This window comes from Pristiophorus japonicus, chromosome 2 (assembly GCF_044704955.1).
Source record: "Pristiophorus japonicus isolate sPriJap1 chromosome 2, sPriJap1.hap1, whole genome shotgun sequence".
NCBI lineage: Eukaryota > Metazoa > Chordata > Chondrichthyes > Pristiophoridae > Pristiophorus > Pristiophorus japonicus.
The window spans coordinates 177637872-177659973 of NC_091978.1; the positions used below are offsets into that span (position 1 = coordinate 177637872).

General features: G+C 44.1%; 1 protein-coding gene across 4 annotated transcripts in view; it reads right to left on the reverse strand.

Annotated features, from left to right (window-relative positions):
• LOC139242811 (TBC1 domain family member 1-like) overlaps positions 1-22102 on the reverse strand; it is a 428759-nt gene that overhangs the window by 56137 nt on the left and 350520 nt on the right. For all 4 annotated transcript variants that reach the window (XM_070870508.1, XM_070870511.1, XM_070870517.1 and 1 more), the window contains one exon: positions 12432-12590. In XM_070870508.1, the coding sequence (XP_070726609.1) occupies positions 12432-12590 (159 nt within the window). The remainder of the gene's footprint in view (positions 1-12431; positions 12591-22102) is intronic.

Sequence of the window (22102 nt, forward strand, 5' to 3'; positions counted from 1 at the left end):
AGTTAGGAGACCAAAACTGTACACAATACTCCAGGTGTGGCCTCACCAAGGCCCTGTACAACTGTAGCAACACCTCCCTGCCCCTGTACTCAAATCCCCTCGCTATGAAGGCCAACATGCCATTTGCTTTCTTAACCGCCTGCTGTACCTGCATGCCAACCTTCAATGACAAGGTAGGGTGCAGGGCCGGACTCACTGGGCGATCTTGCATCTGCTGTTGAGGAGCCCCGATTCTCGCTCATGGAGCTACAGGGTGCCTTCTCCATGGATGAGAGTGCGGACTTCGAGGAGCCTGCATTGCCAAGCTCCATAATGCAGTTGACGCCCATAACATCTTGTGCTCCTGCGGCCATTCCCTCCTCCACCGTGGAGGTACCGGGCCCAAGCAACTTGCCGCAGGGCCCTCGAGGTGTCTCCAGGATGGCGCTGACCACGTGGAGGTTGCTTTGACGCAGCAGGTCTACTCCAAGAGTGGCAGATCTGAGCGGCGACATGGTACACTTGTCCAGGAGGAGTGTCGACATTGGTCAGCAGATCCTACAGACAATGGGGGGCATAATCCCACCAGCTGGCCAGCATATCCACCACCATGAGCAAGTACGTTCCGTGGATGGCGGATCCCTGGAGGTGATAGCCAGGCCTCCCAGAGGCCTCCCAGTGGTCCCGGAACGCGGCACTGGACCCCAAGGTGCCACACCCCCATTGCCAATGACACGAGAGCCAGGACGAAGATCTTGCTTCTGGCTCGGAGCACATTCCCACCTCAGGATCCATTCTCTCCTGTATCCGACCAACCAGTGGCTCTGCCGTCATCCCCCCCAATGAAGCAGTGCCTGAGGAGCTCCTCGGCCAGGCGGCTTGGATTCAGGAGGGGAAGTGGAAGGGGTAGAGGTCGGGAGGAGAAGTGGGGGCGGGGGGAGGAAAAGGAAAGTGAGGTGCATGGCTGCAGGTGTTGTATTGGTCACAGTATTTTTATGTTGTTGCTGCTATTTGTTGGGAGGTTTGGGGGAAGGGGGAAGAGGGGAGTACCTTGGTTTCTGCATTTATGTTCTATGTTTATGAAGTAGTGTTGAAAATGTTAAACATGTAATGAATTATATAAATGTTATAAATTTGTTGTGGGGTGGGGTGGAGTGGCGTGTTTTTTATAGTTATAATTATGATTTTATACAAATGTTCTCATTAAATGTTTTTTACTTAACATAACCTTGTTGCGCATTGTCTCAGATAGCTACACCGTTACACACTGGTGATTCCTTAACATGAAAGGAGATAATTCAACGTCACTTGAATGAACTTTAACTGTCACCATTCATGTATGAGCTGCAGACACAACAGTGTAGCAGTTTTGTAAATACGACTAACGTTATTTCATGCAAAGCGTTCATTTATGAGCTGCTGACGTAAGAGTCTTGTAGCCACCACGGGCCCTTTCCTGTGGTCTAGAGGGGGTGGGGGCATGGTTTCATCGTCAACCTGATTGTCTGGCCCGAGGTCAGCGTCCACCTCATCCTCCTCTTCCTCTCTCTCCGAGGTGGACCGGCAGTCCCTTCTGGCAATTCTTATCCCCTCCTGATCGTCAAGTTGTGCAGCATGCAGCACACCACCACAAATTGAGCTAGGTGCTCAGGGTGGTATTGTAACTCACCTCCTGAGTGGTCCAGGCATCTAAAGCGCTGCTTAAGCACTCCAATGGTATTCTCGACGATATGACGTGTGGCTCTTGTTGTATCGCTTATTGGCTTCTGTGAGAGTGTTACGCAGGGAGGTCATCAGCCAAATGTGAGGCCATATCCTTTGTCACCAAGCATCCACCATTGACCTTGTGGCTGACTGGTAAACATGTCAGATACAGCGCTCTCACACAGGATGTGAGCATCATGGATGCTGCCCAGAAATGTTGCATTTACTGCCATAATAATTTGCTGGTGGTCGACAACGAGTTGCACATTCAAGGAGTGGAATCCCTTTCGGTTCCGAAAAACCTCTGCATCCTGAAAAGGTGCCCGCATTGCGATGTGCATACAGTGTATTGCTCCCTGCACCTTGGGGAAGTTTGCAATTCTGGAGAATCCTAGAGCCATCCCTGGTCTTAGGGAAGCTGATAAAGTCCATCCTGCGTGCGTAAAGGGCTTCAGTGACCTGTCGAATGCAGCAATGTATGGCGTGCTGAGATGTAGCGCAAATGTTGCCAGCTGAGACGTGAAAGGAACCCGACGTGTAGAAGGCAAGTGCCGCAGTGACATTGACCTCAACGGACAGTGCGGTCCTGATGGTGCTGGCAGGCTGCACATCTCCCCTGAAGAGCTGGCATATCTCACTGATGACCTCTTTCTGGAAGCGCAGTGTCCTAAGGAACGTGTTAGCGGACAAGTTCAGGTGAGACCGCTTCTCCCTGTAAGTGCGTGGGGTGTACGTTCTCGTCCTCTTCAGCAGTCTGCCACCTCTTTGATTGGGCACATAATGCTCTTGAATATACCTTCTGCCATCTCTAGTCTGCAGCATGTGCGTGGTCATCAAGACAGGCTGAGAAAATACAGGCCCCATTATAATCACAATCAGTATTATACCTATTGTTCACAAACAATAAATGCACCTACTAAAACACCTAAAATAAATTCAAATCGTCCACAGTATGATAAGATGTTTGTTCAGATGTTCAAATCACCTTAAAGGATCTCCAGAGTACATCAAAACTCCCCAGTAGTTGAAACAGCTTTTTATATGAAACGACCTCCAATTCACAAAATGGCATCCATACCGCTGGGTTTAGTTCAGGTGAGGGGAACTTTTTCTCAGCGTTTTTTTCAGCGAGCGATATTTTCGCCGATATGTGGGCAAGGTGCCGAAAGTAACACTCGCCGATATTATGGGCGTTAGTTTCGCCCATTCTGAACTTTACGCCAAAAAAAAGTGGGCGGGCGTATTATTATTTCTCGGCGTTAAGTACATGCTGAAAGTAACGCTGGGCAATAAGTGAGCGATACATAGGCGTTAGTTTCCATTTGGCTGCTAAATGAGCGATATCTGGGCGTTATACCACATCTCAGCATTAAAATGGACGTTAAGTGGGCAGTATCGATGCAAAAAAAAGTGGAAAGTCTAGCCCCATGTGCTAAATCCTGAATGTGATCTGTCAATTTCTGACTGTGCATCGGCTTTGCTGCATGTTTCACCTACCCACTTAAATCAACGTGCTGGTGTAAAGTTGGGCTAATTGCCCACCTACTGTGCATTAATTACCCTGAAAATGTTTAAGTCTGGTGAAAACAGGTGCAGGAGCCAGTTGCACAGCGTAAGGGAATGGGGAGGCGGGGGGGGGGGGGGGAATGAGAAAATGTATATTATTTTATGCTACAACCCATAACAACGAGGCACTGGTTTGTTTCTGAGTGGATACAAACTTTGAAAAAAACTTTCATTTGTTTGAGTTTGAAAACAGGGCCTTTTTGTGTCACCGTCTTTACTGCCCAAAGGCCATTTGGTTTAATTCCCAACTTTCTATTTAGATAGGATTTAATTGACATTCATGATACCCTCATGGTATCAGACATTTAAACTCTCGATTTTACATTTTTTAAATTAATCAAAGTTAGTTAGTCTAATAGAGGAGAAACAAATTCAAAAAGAAAGAAAGACTTGGATTTATATAGCGCCTCTCATGACCACTGGATGTCTCAAAACGCTTTACAGCCAATGAAGTACTTTTGGAGCGTAGTCACTGTTGTAATGTGGGAAACACGGCAGCCAAATTGCGCACAAACAAGCTCCCACAAACAGCAATGTGATAATGACCAGATAAGTGATGTTGATTGAGGGATAAATATTGGCCAAGACATTGGGGTTATTCCCCTGCTCCTCTTCGAAATAGTGCAATGGGATCTTTTATGTCCACTTGAGTGCAGACGGAGCCTCGGTTTAACGTCTCATCTGAAAGATGGCACTTCCGACAGTGCAGCACTCCCTCAGCACTGCACTGGAGTGGCAGCTTTGATTTTCTGTGCTACAAGTTCCTGGAGTGGGACTTGAACCCACAAACTTCTGACTCAGAAGTCGAGAGTGTTACCCACTGAGCCACAGCTGATACTGTAATAGGACTATAAGGCTATAATTATAGGTTTGTGTATTATAATCTTGGTTGGTGTATTAAATAATATTGCAATGATCACAATATATTAATAAAATAGCATTTCTGGCTGCTAATTTATTATTTAAAATGAGTTGTGGGCATTCTTATCTGTTTTCTGATTGGCTAATAGTCAGGAAGTGAAAGGATCGCTGCCCCACATGATCCCAGGTTAGCATATGCACAATGGTGCACTCCTGGGATCCTTGAGGCACTATGCTCTGCACAATTCTGTAAGGTTTGAAAGCAACTTTTCAAAGGGGGGTTCGCACAAGGCAGTTGCGGATTTTGTTCAGATGTTGGTGGCATACTCCTTAGCTACACCGTCGACTGCAAATTCAGGGCTAATAACTGTTAGATTGACTTGCGTTTATATTTAACAGTAGGCAAATTGCCGGGGAATTAAACACTTTCCAACTTGGTAACCCAGCATCAACATTAAACACATCCAGGCTAAGGAAAGTATAGAAAATTACTGAGTAAAGCTTCCTCTATTTGACCAAACATGGGGGAGGGGGTAGAGTTAGGGGCAACTTTGCCTGTGTGTGTAGCAAGATCATAAACTCTGGCCCAGAAAATCCATGGAGGGGATGCATCCCACCATTAGTACCTGCCAAAGTGCATAGAATCGGGCGAAGGATGATGAGTTCTGACCTTTGGCAGTTTGGGTGAGGATCTGGAGCACCCCTCCTCCGTAAAGCAAAAGTTGTTCCCAGCAGGCCTTGGTGCGGGTTGGGAGGTTAGCACTTGTAATTTCCACAGCCTTATCTTCAGGGTCCAAGCTTCAACTCCAACCGCCTTGTTGGAACCCATATCTGCCCCCATTGGTGAGATATGTCTTGTGATCCATGCTGACCCTACATCAAGTCCTGACTGATGGCTGTTTGCGGGAAATCCCAACTTGGGAATTTCCTCCCCCCCCGCCATATGGACAGGCAGTAGTCATGCAGAAACTTTGGCTCACGGCTGGGACCTGACATTTTGGCGGAGATTACGGCCTTTTGGATGGAATCCCGCCACTGCGCGTTGGGAGTCCATCGGAACCCAGTGCACTTTTTTCAGACTCTTAGCAGGAGAAATTGGCCTGGTTTGCCTCTCCTGTTAGTGCTTGCAGGGGGCGGTAAGGGGTTATCGACCAGGCGCAATGCCCGTGAACTTCCCTGGCAGTTTTGCACTGGCGCTACCACTTACCGCCTCGCTCTCTTGTACCCCAGAGATCGTGATGTCATCCGGTGCTCAGCATCGCGTTACCACTCCGGATGCAATATTCGCTTCCGTCCCCTGCAACATCGCTGGGTGTCAACAATGGCAGCTGCAGGAGGTGTTGTCACCTCGGCTGGCCTCTTGGGGAGCGTTAATTAAAGGCAGTGGTGTTCAGGTAGGACAAAACTTAGTTGTGTCACCAGTCTGGTGTATTGTGCTTTTTTTGGACGCTGCACTCTCAGAGTGCTTGGGGCTGCTATGGACATAGCGCAGGTCCTGTGGTCCAACACAGACAGCAGGAAAACTTAATCACCCCAGCATTAGCCCTTCCCTTTAAGTGAGGGCAGGAGCCTCTACAGATGGCAGCGTTACACGGCACATTGTGCAACCCTCTGCCGTTACCGCCTCTCTCACTCCCTTTTGCGCTCCACTTCCCTCTTGGAACACTAAAGCAGAACTTCCTGTCAGCTGCAAATGTTTTTTGTCCGCCGATATTTTTCCGCTCCCACAAAACGGGGCGATATGCAATTTCTAGCCCCCGTCCTTATCATTTTGATACAAATTGCAAACACTTGGTGACTGTTCCTTAATCCCAAAATCACAATTTCATCTTCTCCCTATTAGACTGGCAAATCTACAAACCCTCGTTACAGATAAAAGGAGCTTCTGAAAATGCTGACGATCAAAGCACATCAAAGCTGAAGAGAAAAAAAACAGGTTAAATTTTGGGTGGGCCCTTCATCAGAGTGTGTCAAGATAAGAGAAGCCCCATGGTGAACCCACCCTTTATTTTTTCCTTCCTGTGGGGCAGCACTTGGCCTCCAATCTATGCTTCCTCATGACAGCTACAACGGAGTCTAGTATCTCACCATGGAGTGAACCCTGAGCATGAACCACATCGTACTTTTATGTGGCACAGTGCTGAAGCAATTTATTCACTGCACACCACACCAGTCATGGTATTAGTAACATTTACATTTGTATGTTTTTAAATATTAAATAGGAAAATCAACAGACTAATGAATATCACTATAGACAACTTCACTTGCATGAAACTAATATTTATCAATGCCATGGGCGATTGATTGATACAAATTTGCTTCAATGTTTATATATTCCCTTTTTTGCTACAATTTTGATCTTTCTTCCACACTGTGGACACTGGCTTTAATAACTGACAGCATGTAGGTTTGCATCAGGAGCTTTATTTAGCAATTTTACTGCAGCAAACTTTCAGCAGGTGAACCCGATGATACCGTGACAACACGATGCCAAGAGCTTAACGATTAAAACTTTTGGGTATTCTCCTCAGGTTGATAGAACAGATAATAAAATCTGAAACAAGATTTGCCAGCAAAACAAGTGTAAAACAAGCAGCTAATTATATCAACACATGAAAAAAGAATGTTCAGATTTCGATAGAAGCAACGCAATGAGTTATACAACGTGCACTTCAGAGGCTGAGCGACCCCCTGATATCTTTCTTAAAACTTTGGTAGTACTGCCTTAGGCATCACGTCGACACTGGCTCTGTCCCTGCATGCCCCCACTAATTGTTGGAGAAAGATAGATTATTTGAGCCAAAACATGAAATGTAATGCAAATATATTTGTGCTGGAATTCAAACATTAGAGAATCTTTCTCCATATTGTGATTTCATTTCAAATAACATGAGGTTTCAACTTGGTTTCAATTTCCGTTTCCTTAGGCTGCAACAGTGTAAAACATCTTCATCTTCTATTAAATTCAAGTTTTCCAACTTTATCACCATGCTTACAGTGAAGATTGAAAGCTTGTAATACTTTAGTATATATACCCAAATATCTGTCATACATTGAGTGGAATTAAATTTCGTCAGCACACAGTTTGCTACGCGTTTTCTACTACTATTATTATTATAATTGCTCTGTTTCAGGCTCTTGTGACTAACATGAGAAAATGTACTCTTGTTTCTAATGGCTCTCTTAAAGGGAGACTTAGGCCTCTGGGGAACAGAACGCTGTAAAAACTCTACCAGCAAGCTACATAAGAAATAGGAACAGGAGTAGGCCATACGGCCCCTCGAGCCTGCTCCGCCATTCAATAAGAACATGGCTGATCTAATCATGGACTCAGCTCCACTTCCTCGCCCGATTGCCTTAACCCCTTAGCATTTAAGAAACTGTCTATTTCTGTCTTAAATTTATTCAATGCTTCCACAGCTCTCTGAGTCGGCGAATTCCACAGATTTACATAGAAACATAGAAAAATAGGTGCAGGAGTAGGCCATTCGGCCCTTCGAACCTGCAGCACCATTCAATAAGATCATGGCTGATCATTCCTTCAGTACCCCTTTCCTGCTTTCTCTCCATACCCCTTGATCCCTTTAGCTGTAAGGGCCATATCCAACTCCCTCTTGAATATATCCAGTGAACTGGCATCAACAACTCTCTGCGGCAGGGAATTCCCCAGGTTAACAACTCTGAGTGAGGAAGTTTCTCCTCATCTCAGTCCTAAATGGCCTACCCCTTATCCTAAGACTATTTCCCCTGGTTCTGGACTTCCCCAACATCGGGAACATTCTTCCCGCATCTAACCTGTCCAGTCCCGTCAGGATCTTATATGTTTCTATGAGATCCCCTCTCATCCTTCTAAACTCCAGTGAATAAAGGCCCAGTTGATCCAGTCTCTCCTCATATGACAGCCCAGCCATCCCTGGAATCAGTCTGGTGAACCTTCGCTGCACTCCCTCAATAGCAAGAACATCCTTCCTCAAAACTGAGCACAATATTCCAGGTGAGGCCTCACCAAGGCCCTGTACAACTCCAGTAAGACCTCCCTGCTTCTATATTCAAATCCCCTAGCTATGAAGGCCAACATACCATTTGCCTTCTTCACTGCCTGCTGTACCTGCGCGCCCACTTTCAGTGACTGATGAACCACGACACCCAGGTCTCGTTGCACCTCCCCTTTTCCTAGTCTGCCGCCATTCAGATAATATTCTGCCTTTGTGTTTTTGCCCCAAAAATGGAAAACCTCACATTTATCCACATTATACTGCATCTGCCATGCATTTGCCCACTCACCTAACCTGCCCAAGTCATCCTGCAGCCTCTTAGCGTCCTCCTCACAGCTCACACCACCACCCAGTTTAGTGTCACCTGCAAACTTGGAGATATTACACTCTATTCCTTCATCCAAATCGTTAATGTATATTGTAAAGAGCTGGGGTCCCAGCACTGAGCCCTGCGGCACTCCACTAGTCATTGCCTGCCATTCTGAAAAGGACCCGTTTATCCCGACTCTCTGCTTCCTGTCTGCGAACCAGTTCTCTATCCACGTCAGTACATCACCCCCAATACCATGTGCTTTGATTTTGCACACCAATCTCTTGTGTGGGACCTTGTCAGAAGCCTTTTGAAAGTCCAAATACACCACATCCACTGGGTCTCCCTTGTCCACTCTACTCATTACATCCTCAAAAAATTCCAGAAGATTTGTCAAGCATGATTTCCTTTTCATAAATCCATGCTGATTTGGACCGATCCTGTCACTGCTTTCCAAATGCACTGCTATTTCATCTTTAATAATTGATTCCAACATTTTCCCCACTACTGATGTCAAGCTAACTGGTCTATAATTACCCGTTTTCTCTCTCCCTCCTTTTTTAAAAAGTGGTGTTACATTAGCTACCTTTCAGTCCATGGGAATTGATCCAGAGTCGATAGACTGTTGGAAAATGATCACCAATGCAGCCACTATTTCTAGGGCCACTTCCTTGAGCACTCTGGGATACAGACTATCAGGCCCCAGGGATTTATTGGCCTTCAATCCCATCAATTTCCCTAACACAATTTCCCGCCTAATAAGGATATCCTTCAGTTCCTCCTTCTCACTATACTAACTGTCCCTTAGTACTTTCGGAAGGTTATTTGTATCTTCCTTCGTGAAGACAGAACCGAAGTATTGGTTCAATTGATCTGTCATTTCTTTGTTCCCCATTATAATTTCACCTGAATCTGACTGCAAGGGACCTACATTTGTCTTTACTAATCTTTTTCTCTTCACATATTTATAGAAGCTTTTGCTGTCAGTTTTTATATTCCCTGCAAGCTTCCTCTCGTACTCTATTTTCTCCCTCTTAATTAAACCCTCAGTCCTCCTCTGTTGAATTCTAAATTTCTCCCAGTCCTCAGGTTTGTTGCTTTTTCTAGCCAATTTATATGCCTCTTCCTTGGCTTTAACACTATCCTTAATTTCCTTTGTTAGCCATGGTTGAGCCACCTTCCCAGTTTTATTTTTATTCCAGACAGGGATGTACATTTGCTGAAGTTCATCCATGTGATCTTTAAATGTTTGCTATTGCTTATCCACCGTCAACCCTTTTAGTATCGTTTGGCAGTCTATTCTAGCCAATTCACGCCTCATACCGTCGAAGTTACCTTTCCTTTCCACCCTCAGAAGAAATTTCTCCTCATCTTGGTTTTAAATGGGCGACCCCATATTCTAAGATCATGTCCTCTAGTTCTAGTCTCCCCCATCAGTGGAAACATCATCTCTGCATCCACCTGGTCAAGCCCCCTTATAATCTTATACGTTTCGATAAGATCACCTCTCATTCTTCTGAATTCCAATGAGTAGAGGCCCAATCTACTCAACCTTTCCTCATAAGTCAACCCCCTCATCTCTGCAATCAACCTAGTGAACCTTCTCTGAACTGCCTCCAAAGCAAGTATATCCTTTCGTAAATATGGAAACCAAAACTCTCGCAGTATTCCAGGTGTGGCCTCACCAATACCTTATACAGCTGTAGCAAGACTTCCCCGCTTTTATACTCCATTCCCTTTGCAATAAAGGCCAAGATACCTTTCTGATCACTTGCTGTACCTGCATACTATCCTTTTGCGTTTCATGCACAATTATGCCCAGGTCCCGCTGTACTGCAGCACTTTGCAATCTTTCTCCATTTAAATAATAATTTGCTCTTTGATTTTTTTTCTGCCAAAGTGCATGACCTCACACTTTCCAACATTATACTCCATCTGCCAAATTTTTGCCACTCACTTAGCCTATCTATGTCCTTTTGCAGATTTTGTGTGTCCTCCTCACACATTGCTTTTCCTCCCATCTTTGTATCATCATCAAACTTGGCTATGTTACACTCAGTCCCTTCTTCCAAGTCGTTTATATAGATTGTAAATAGTTGGGGTCCCAACACTGATTCCTGCGGCACCCAACTAGTTACTGGTTGCCAACCAGAGAATGAACCATTTATCCTGACTCTCTGTTCTCTGTTATTTAGCCAATCCTCTATTCATGCTAATATATTACCCCCAACCCCATGAACTTTTATCTTGTGCAGTAACCTTTTATGTGGCACCTTGTCAAATGTCTTCTGGAAGTCCAAATACACCACATCCACTGGTTCCCCTTGATCCACCCTTTTCGTTACATCCGCAAAGAACTCCAGCAAATTTGTCAAACATGACTTCCCCTTCATAAATCCATGCTGACTCTGCCTTTTGCTGAATTTTGCTTTTCCAAATGTCCTGCTACTGCTTCTTTAATAAGCGGCTTGTGCAATGTGTGCTGACTCTCTGCATGTCTTCAAGATGGACTCCAACATTTTCCCAACCACAGATGTTAGGCTAACTGGTCTATAGTTTCTTGCTTTTTGTCTGCCTCCTTTTTTTAAATAGGGGCGTTACATTTGCAGTTTTCCAATCTGCTGGTACCTTCCCAGAATCCAGGGAATTTTGGTAAATTACAACCAATGCATCCACTATCCCCACTGCTATTTCTCTTAAGACCCTAGAATGCAAGCCATCAGGTCCAGGGGATTTATCTGCCTTTAGTCCCGTTATCTTACTGAGTACACCTCCTTAGCGATTGTGATTGTGTTAAGTTCCTCCCCCCCTATAGCCCCTTGACTATCCACTGTCGGAATACTGTTAATGTCCTCTACTATAAAGACTGATGCAAAATATTTGTTCAGAGTTTCTGCCATCTCCATGTTGCCCATTACTAATTCCCCGGTCTCGTCCTCTAAGGGACCAATATTTACTTTTCCTTTTTATATACCTATAAAAACTCTTGCTATCTGTTTTTATATGTTGTGCTAGTTTACTTTCATAGTCTATCTTTCCTTTCTTGATCATTTTGTTAGTCGTTCTTTGGCAGTAGCTTAGTGCTATAGGGCAAACAATAGAAGGAGGCTCATCGGTTATGTGCTCGTTCTTTGCTATACCAAAACGAATCCTATTGTCTTGCTCTCTCCTCATAATTAAAGTCAATCACGAACAATAAATGCCAATAAAACATGGGCAACTCTGGTCTTCCACCCCATGGAGGTCCACATACCAAAAACACCCACCTGTCCCACCCTGTATATAATGTTAGCTATGAAAACCCCAGGATATTTTCCATGTTCCCCTTTACTGAGTATGCAAACATATGAAAATGACAGGCAGGAAAAGACCAGCTGGTCCATAAAGCCTGTTCCACAATTATGATGCCGACATAACTATACACTTTCTAACCCTCCGCAACCATGTAATCGACCGGGAAAGAAAAACACCCAGGGTCAATAAGGGAAAATAAACTGAAAAAAATCCTGTCTGACCTCCTAAGGCGATCAAAAACAGTATCGATCATATCGACCATGTGTATGTTACCTGTTATTCCACTTAGCTTCTATATATTGCGATCTCTGAACCAACCAAGAATCGGTCTAACTCCATCTTGAAGACATGCAGAGAGTCAGCACACATTGCACAAGCCGCTAAAACATTCTCGAGGCTCACTACTCTCTGGGAAAAGAACTGCCTCACATATAGCCTATTTTTACTTATGCGTCGTTTAAATGCATGACCGCTGGTCCATCTCAATCTGTCAAATTGAAATAATCTATCAACAGGCATTTATTCTAGCCCTTTTATTATCTTAATATACCCCTATCAGGTTGCTTCTAAGTCTACGCTATTCTAAAGTAAACAGACTCAGCTCTTTAAGTCCATCTGAATAACGAGAAGCAATTAGAAGCAAGAGTGAAGGTTACTTGGTACTGATTCTACCTGGCTGATTTCAGTCACTGCCTGTAGTAATGAATGAAGAGGACACTTACCAAGGTCAATGAGTATTGCGTGCTGTTGAGACGTTAACTGCTTTAACAGCTCTTCGTATGGAGTGTCCTTTGGCTGTTGTCTTACAGGTAACCGATACCTTAGCTGGTGCTGTTCTGCTAAAAGTTTCCATATTTCGCCACGATGCTGCCGAGGAACACCTGTGTATAGATGTTTAAAAGTTTCTTTATAAAAATGTTAAATCAGCCAACTACTCTTTAATTCTTTAATCAGGATTCAGGTACATGCTGAGAATATTAAATCAGTAATAAATCACTGATTTAATAAAACGTGCTGAATTTTGAAGTCTCTTCAGTGTTGGAACAATCGTCCATGCAACAGCCTTCAGTGGGGCTCAGTTTGGAGAATGCATGTTGGAGCATCAGTCAAAGTATTGTTTTTTTAAGGGATTATAAATTTATGCAGATTGCAATTTGTAAACCATTCCACAAATTAGAAGGATTTACAGTAGAGGATGCATTTTAATTGTGAGCAAACTTTATGCTTTCTTACCTGTTGGTTCATATTTCTGACTGAATTCATTAAACTTGGACATTAAGAATTATATCACGTTTGAGCTCTGCCTATCCAGTATTTTTTTTTATACTTAGTAAAACATCCCAAGGCACTTCACAGGAGCGTAATTAGACAAAAATTGACACTGAGCCAAGACGACGATATTCGGATAGGTGACCAAATGCACCTTAAAGGAGTGGAGGGACGTGGAGTGGATGAGAGGTTTAGCCAAGAAATTCCAGTATTTTGGGTGTAAATGGCTGAAGGCACGAGTTGTAAATCATGAAATATTACTGAACCAAGTGTGTCATCATAGAAGAGCAATTTCCCTCAATTTAAACTTCAGCTTGGTAATAAAGGATATTAGAAAATGGTAACACGGGGAGGGGGAGGGGGTAATTCCCAAAGTTCTTCACCATCACAGATGACAGCATCCAATTTGGCTCACTCTGCATTACATTAAGTGGCTAGGTTCACCAGGCACAGGAAAGACTTATGCTCTGACAACATTTTGGGTCTAGTGCTAGAGATTTGCACACTGGATTTGCCACTCCCTTAGCCGATCTGCATAGTTTGTAGTGTATCTATTAAATGGGCATCTACAGGACAATGTGGAAAATTGCCAAATAAATCCGCAGTATTTTGCTTTTGTATCACTGTAATTACTGTTTTGCACATGTCATAAGCTTATGTTTAAAGGTCATTTTTGAGTTATCAGTGTTTCTGGGGCTGTCAGCATTTGTGAAGCTGTTGGCCAGCCTATTACTGTACTAGGTTGGCATGTTTGTTAACCAACCAAAATAATACTATATATTAGTCAATTTAACTTTTTTCTATACAATTTCAAAATTTACATTCGTTATCCATTACATGTTTGACACACCACACTCATCTTGATTCGATATGATAATGCTGCCAACTGCATGAAAGCTGCATTGGGAATTGGAAGCACTGAAAGGCCAATATTAAAGCAGCTCGAGAGAAACTGTACAGTGGGAAAGTCATATTTCCCTACCTTAACACTTGCTCCAACTTCCCTAGTTCAGCAAGAGATGATTAATTCTACATTCAAATTCTTACACAAGAGAGTGAGCAATAACTTTAGATGTGATGATATAACTACAACAACTTGGATTTTTATCGCGCCTTTAATGTAGTAAAACATCCCACAGTGTTTCACAGGAGTATTATGACAACAATTTGGCACCGAGTCACATAAGGAGGAATTAGGGCAGGTGACCAAAAGGGAGAATGTCTAGGCCAGAGTTTTTAAACATAACAGTGCAGAGTTTTAGAAGGATCAATAGGCAATGCTTCAAAACAGAACTTGATAACTTCAGTTGTTTTGAGAAGTGCTTATGGTAATCGCACCTTTGCAGGATACATATTGTAAATTACGTTGTACACTAAACAGTCAAAGGGGAAAATAAAAACAAGGAGGCAACACAGCTAGTACGCGAGATGCCCCAGCAGCAGTATAAAACTGGCAAGTGGCCAACTCATTACTTGGGAATGAAAAAAAAATGCAAGACAAGGATCACTTGTGAAATGTTTTTGCAAAAACACAATTTAAAATAGTAGATTTGCATCTCTAACAAAACTGAAATGTAATCAAGTTTAAAGCTGAATTCCAAAGTCACAACATATTCATAAATGCAATTAACTTAAACTTGCAGTTCCCAACAAAAGAGGCAACTTTTTAAAACCAAAGTCAGAAACATTAAAAACAGAAAATGCTGGAAATACTCAGCAGGTCGGGCAGCATCTGTGGAGAGAGAAACAGAGTTAACGTTTCAGATCGATGACCCTTCATCAGAACGGGAAAAAGTTAGAGAAGCAACAGGTTTTTAAGCAAATGTAGGGGCAGGGAAAGGGGGGAGGGGAGGAAAGAATAAAAGGGAAGGTCTGTGATAGGGTGGAAGGCAGAAGATATTAAGAATCAAAAGGGGATGATGGTGCAAGGCCAAAGGAGATGGTAATGGGACAATTTAAGAAACAAAAGATGTGTCTAGATAAGGTGTAAACGGAGATGGCAAAATAATCAACAGCTGCCGTGAGAAAGAGAAAAAAAGGCAGAAAAAAACTAAGGGCAGAGGTTATGGTTTGAAATTGTTGAACTCCATGTGGCATTTGGGGCGGATAATTCGAATTAAATGACAAATCACCGCCAGTACAGATGGGGCGGGGAATAGAGGGAAATTGGGTACTTTTGACTGCAAAAATGAACAGGGCGGTGTTGGGGGCAGCAGAAAGTCGGGAGCGGGGCTGATCAGTTCTGGTTGTCATATTATAAACAGGATATAAAGGCACTAGAGAGGGCACAGAAAAGATTTACAAGGTTGATACCAGAAATGCCAGGGTATTCATATCAGAAAAAGATGAACAGGCTGGGTCCCTTTTCTCAGGCTTTAAAATGATGAAAGGTTTGATAGAGTGGATACAGAGAGATTGTTTCCACTTGTGGGGAAGAGCATAACTAGAGGCCATCAATATAAAATAGTCACCAAGAAATCCAATAGAGAATTCAGAAAAAAATTCTTTACCCCAAGAGTGGTGAGAATGTGAAACTCAGTACCACAGGGAGTGGTTGAAGCGAATAGTATAGATGCATTTAAGGGGAGGCTAGACAAGCATATAAGGGAGAAGGGAATAGAGGGTTATGCTGATAGATTTGGATGAGGAAAGACGGGAGGCGACTCAAATGCAACATAAATGTCGGCATGGACTGGTTGGGCTGAATGGCCTGTTTCTGTGCTGTATATCCTATGTAATCTACTCAGCGGAAATTCTGCTTTGCTCCTATCCCCAACACACAGTATCCTCACTGAAAGTTTGCATGGTTTTTAGCCAGCACTTTGGTTCCACAAGCTATGCATTTTGCTCTTGTGCTGACATAGAAACATAGAAAGTAGGTGCAGGAGTAGACCATTCGGCCCTTCGAGCCTGCACTGCCATTCAATGAGTTCATAGCTGAACATGCAACTTCAGTACCCCATTCCTGCTTTCTCGCCACACCCCTTGATCCCCCTAGTAGTAAGGACTACATCTAACTCCTTTTTGAATATATTTAATGAATTGGCCTCAACAACTTTCTGTGGTAGAGAATTCCACAGGTTCACCACTCTCTGGGTGAAGAAGTTTCTCCTCGTCCTTATCCTTAGACTGTGACCCCTGATTCTGGACTTCCCCAACATTGGGAACATTCTTCCTGCATCTAACCTGTCTAAACATGTTGGACCTTTAAGCGTGATCTGAATTTTCTACCCAAACAAATGCTGAAATGTAGGTATTTGTTGAACTAAAAGTCTGAAACATTGCCTCCATGGTGGCACTGAAGGAGTTAAATTAATCAGTACCATTAGCAAGACACAGACTCTCAGTCCTGATGGCCCATGCGGTGGCCAGAATCTTCCCAGCCCTGCCAGTGCGGGTTTGATGGTGGGCCTGCTGACAAAATGGTCCCGATTGACAGCGGGTCGGGATCCCGCTCTGAGCCCGCCTCCGTGTGAGTTTCTCAACTGTCAGATCGGTATTCGGATAGAAGACCTGACAGCAAGCGGTGAGCCAGTTAATTATCATTATAAGGTACTTAAATGCTAATTAGAGGATTAAAAGCAGGCACTTACAATTTTATCAAATTTTTGACGAGTTTGCTGTCCCTCGGGTTTCACAGCAGGTAAGTGGAGTCGGGTTCTCAGTGACTCTCCATTGCTTTGGTTAGTTGACAGCTGCAGAAGTGGTATAAAAGTTTCCATTTCACAGCTGTTCACTTTCCAATGTCAGAAGCTGAAGCCTTCAGGTTTTGGAAGAGACGTTTGAACTGTATGCCCTTTGGAAGTGTTGGCAGTGAACTCTCTATTCACTGTCACCTCCTTGGAGCAACCTCTCTCGCCACTGACAGGGCACTTCTGCCATCTCAACCTCACCTGCCGCCTATTCCAGCAACATCGATGCCCTTCAAAAAATATCACCTTGGTCCTTAGAATCCCATGATCAGGCCCATCACCAATCACACCAGCATCACCACCAACAACACCAACCTTCTCCGCAATCACCTGATGCTACATAGTACACAGGGCATCAGCACCCGACCACATTGCTGCCCGGGAGGCCAGTGATGGCCTCACCATGGCCACATTTACTTCACTTCATGCTGTACACCCTGACTGCCACATGATGCGCCAGGTTAGCACCACCCCACACCAGCTCCATAAAGCAACCCTGCAATGTACAACCCATTCCTTTCGCACTCATAACCATTGTGGGGGGTACCCTTATGTCTCACCATTCACTGCAATTCACAAATCTGCCCAAGAATGCAAAGTGCTGAAAATAAAGTTTTCAATGTTTGACAAGACATCAACATTAACTATACATGAGCATTGACTAAAGTGCCTACCCTTGTGTGTTGTTAATTGGTATGATTGGACAAGGATACGGGCGAGGAGTGGCTAGAAAAATGGGAAACTGATATGGGAAACTGATATTGGAGAGAGAGAGAAAGAAAGAGAGAGAAAGAAAGAAAGAAAAAGAAAGAAAGAAAGAGAGAGAGAAAGAAAGAAAGAAAGAAAGAAAGAGAGAGAGAAAGAAAGAAAGAAAGAAAGAAAGAAAGAAAGAAAGAAAGAAAGAAAGAAAGAAAGGAGAGAAAGAAAGAAAGGAGAGAAAGAAAGAAAGAAAGAAAGAAAGAAAGAAAGAAAGAAAGAAAGAAAGAAAGAAAGAAAGAAAGAAAGAAAGAAAGAAAGAAAGAAAGAAAGAAAGAAAGAAAGAAAGAAAGAAAGAAATGACAGAGAAAGAGAGAAAGTTGGTGAGAGTAAGGATGTGCAGGAGTAGGGTAGGGAAGGCAGAGCGATGGGGATGTGATGAGTGCAACAGCAGGATGAGGTTGAGTGTAGGTTTGCAGTAACACTTTGTGATCTACCGAGATCATTGAAAGGTTTGCGCCACTGCAGCCAGGTCCTCCTGACAACATCATTGCTTGTGCCCTCATGTGCAACCAGACTGCATTGGCTTCCTGGAGAGGTCTCTTCCGTCCATTGGAATGGAAGAGAACATCCCTGCATGCTATGACTCCCTCCATGCGCATCTGGAGAGAGTTATGGGAGAGCCAGGGTGCAGCCGTGCACCTTTGTGCAGTGCTTGTCAGTGTTTGCAGTAGCTCAATGCTGCAAAAGACTGACAGATGAACTGTCAAAAAAATAGTTGGGCATGGTCCCTTTAAGGAAACTGGCTGATGACGCATCAACAGATGATCATCAGACCTGCTTCCAGTTAATTGGCCGGGAAACCCGCAGGGCGGGCTTAACAAGCCCCAGCTGTGAAGATTGCTGTTAGAGGGTGGGCTGCAGCTGGGAGCGCGTTGCCCGCATACCACCGATGCCACCCGCACCTAACTTGCACCCGTTGGCGAAATCGCGGCGGGTGAGTTTCTGATCTTGGAGGGACTTTCCTCGAGCACCTGTTCTCAGTGTTGTTGGACCTTACTGAGTCCGGGAGCAAGATATAGTTAGTTTCCCCTGCAATCTGTTAAACAGAACTACAATATTCCATCTTGGCTGAGAAAGATATATGGACAGTGATCCAAAATAAGTAAGATTAAAAGCGATGAATACAATTTTAAAACTTCTGGTAGTTGTTATATCTATAATGTACTTATGAATGACTCCACAAGGCAATGTGTTGTATTCAAACTGTAGTGACCTTGGTCCTTTATTTGTAATTCCAGAGTGAGGCACAAGCATGGTGGGCAGCCTCCCACCGCAGTGCTCTCTGGTGGACGGCCTCTACCACAGGAGCAGGAAACCCCAGTCTCCACCAGTTGCATCCTCTCGTGGTGCCTGCATAGTATACACACAGTGTAAACCTTATTGATAGTACATCAGGTAACAAGTCTCCATCTTATACAGTGACTACACAGAGAGTATATCTATAGCCTGCATATCTAACAGTAGTAGTGCTCAGGTATAACATCAATATGTTTTTTATACTACTGTCTCACCCAGGGTGCAGCACCTAGGTCAGCTACATGGAAAGAAAACTTGACCATTTGTGACGAGGGTCGATATACATGATGGACAGGTTTCAATGACCAAGTAACCATAGATATGGTGTACTGTGCTGATCCAGAACCACAACTGTAGCAAAGTAACTACCAGCACTTTGCACTAAACTGTCCATCCAGGTGCTAAAAGGCCGTTTAGTGGCAGAGTATCATCACCCAGTACTGTAATCCACCATCACAGTGGTTGGTATGGACAAATCAAACTTTTCATTTCCAAATAACCATGTGCAACATGCAAAATTCTCATGACTGTTTTCCAGCCATTGAAGGAAAGAATAGCAGAGGACTTTGGCACAATTCTGCAGAGTGCTTTCAGCTTTGACTTGTGGAAAGACTTGGCTGTGGGAATCATATGTTACTGATTTGTAGTCGATTTAATGAGACTGTGGCTAACAAAGTTAGTGGATGCAAAAACAATCTCTGAGGCTCCAATTTTCCCATATCAGTAGCGCCTTTCACTCTGCTGTGGTCGCAGTTCATGCACCGGGTGTCAGCTTACTAACCATGTGTACAACAAATTTCAGCATTTCTACCGCCTAATTATATGATGCGTAGTTATCGCAGCTTCAGCACTCCCACTTTCAAAATGGAGAATTTAAGCTTCACTTAAAATTCAATTACAATCTAAGGAAAGACGTTCAATTTAGGAATAAGAAAAAGGCCTTTAACTCTTTCTTAGCTGATCTTAACCCCATCTTCTTACCACATGTGTCAGCTGTGGCTCAGTGGCACACTTACCTCTGAGTCAGAAGGTTGTGGATTCAAATCCCACTCCAGGGACTCGAGCACATAAATCCAGGCTGACACTCCAGTGCAGTGCTGAGGGAGTGCTGCACTGTCGGAGGTGCCATCTTTCGGATGAGATGTTAAACCGAGTCTGCCCTCTCAGTGGACGTAAAAGATCCGCCGGCACTATTTCGAAGAAGGGGTGGATGATGACAGCCTTCTCCCGGCCCACCCTGTTACGTGATCTTCACTCTTAGATCACAACTATTGTCATCTCAAAGAACACCGAACTTGTCGTTAATGCAACATCTCAGTGACAATAGCAAACCAACCAAATCGAACTACATGTAGGTCCAGCCATCCAAATAGGCCAATTCAACATCAAAGGCATCTATCGTTCAAAATACGAATACCTCAAAAGGTTACTCAAGGTACACAGCGTCGATGTTCTGGTGCTTCAAGAAACACACATTTCACACATCCACCAGTTTGACACAAGAGGACGGATCACAGGTTTTGACCTAATCGCATTCAATAACCATCCTAAGTATGGCCTGGCCTGCTAGGTTAAACAAGACATTGAAGGGGGCACTGAATTTGAGCATACCAGTATTGCTGGAGTTTTCACTACAGCAATAAGTGTAGGAGAGATGACAATCTCCAATGTCTACAAACACTCGTACAGTGGCCTGACCCTCCACTCCCTCCTAGTCAACATCATCCATCCATTTCCAAGACCTTAATAGCCACCACACAATGTGGGCTTCACTAGAGAATAAATTCCTCCTTTTTGATGCCAAAGATCGAGGTACAATCGATTCGTCAAGGTGGCAGAGAGATTATAACCCAGACCTATGTTTCCTCTCAAAAGACAGCAAAGGAAACCCAATCATCACCTCCAGAACTGTTCTCGGCGATGTCCCCAACAGTCAACACAGGCCCTCAATCATCAACGTTATCATAGAAATTCCTGTCATTACATCAACACCGGGACCACAATGGAACTTCAAAAAAGCAGGCTGAGAAACCTTTCAAAGGTCAGTTGACACCAACATCAGGTGGATTCCACCAACGCCTTCAACAGATTCATAGGAATTATTAAAGCTGCCGCAAAACGCAATTTACCTTGGGGGTTTAGAAGACATATATTCTTTGTTGGATAGAAGAAAGCGAGGCTCTCTACCAAGAGTATTCGCTGAAGAAACTAGCCACGGCATTTGCTATGCTGGAGTCCTTGAACTCGGCGAGATGTGAAAGGTGGAGGAGCCTTTTGGAGGACACTAACTTCACTCACTCCAGCAGGAAAGTATGGACCCTGCTCCGTCAACTTGGTGGGGCAAACTCCGCCTATAAACACAGGATGATCATCAAAGCGGACGCCATTGCATCCCACTTGATTCAAACATCAAAGGCTCAGGTGGATAAAGAATTTCGTCAGCAGGTGAAGTGGCAGCTTTCAACAAACTTGATGGCAGCACGAAGATCGTTCACCTTGGATGAACTAAACGCAGCCCTGTCGACAAATAAATGTGGAAAATCTGCTGGTCCAGATGGCTTTTATCTAGAATTCTTAAAAGCACTGGGGTCCAAAGCGAAGAGATGATTGACCTCCTTCGTCGCTGAGGTACTGGTAACTGGTAAAGTTCCACCTATTTGGAGGGAGACTAAAATAATTGCCCTTCTGAAGCAGGGGAAGAATGCTTGTGAAGCCTCCAGCTACAACCCGATCTCCTTACTTTGTACTTGTTATAAAGTGCTGGAGAGGCTATTATTCCACAGACTAGCCCCCATCAGAGTCAACTATCCCTAAGGACCAAGCGGGCTTCCGGAGCGGCCATAACGGCTGAGACCAAGTGGTAGCTTCAACAACGCAAATCGAGGCAGGTTTCTAGCGTCAGCTCAAGACTGCCGTAGCACTCAAGGACACGTCAGCAGCATATGACACAGTGTGAAAGCATGGACTGCTTTTCAATCTCTCCACCATTTTACCCTGCAGAACAGCGATCCATCTTCTCAACTTCATGCTTAGCAACCAACGCTTCAGTGTGTACTCTGGCACCCAGAAGAGCAGATATAGGACATTGAACAAAGGACTCCCACAGGGTTCTGTCTTGGCACCCATGTTATTCAACGTTTACATCAGTAATCTGCCTGAAACAGAGTCCCTCAAGTTCGTATACGCCGGTGATATTGCCTTGGCCACGCAAAACACAAATCTGTCCATGACCGAGGAGACCCTGGCCAGTGATTTATCAAGGATGTCAACTCTAGCCAAGCCTGCAAAAGACTGTCACCTCGACATTCCACCTCAACACCCATCAAGCAAACCGAGCTTTGAAAGTCTCCTTCTGCGGCACAGAGATAAACCATGCT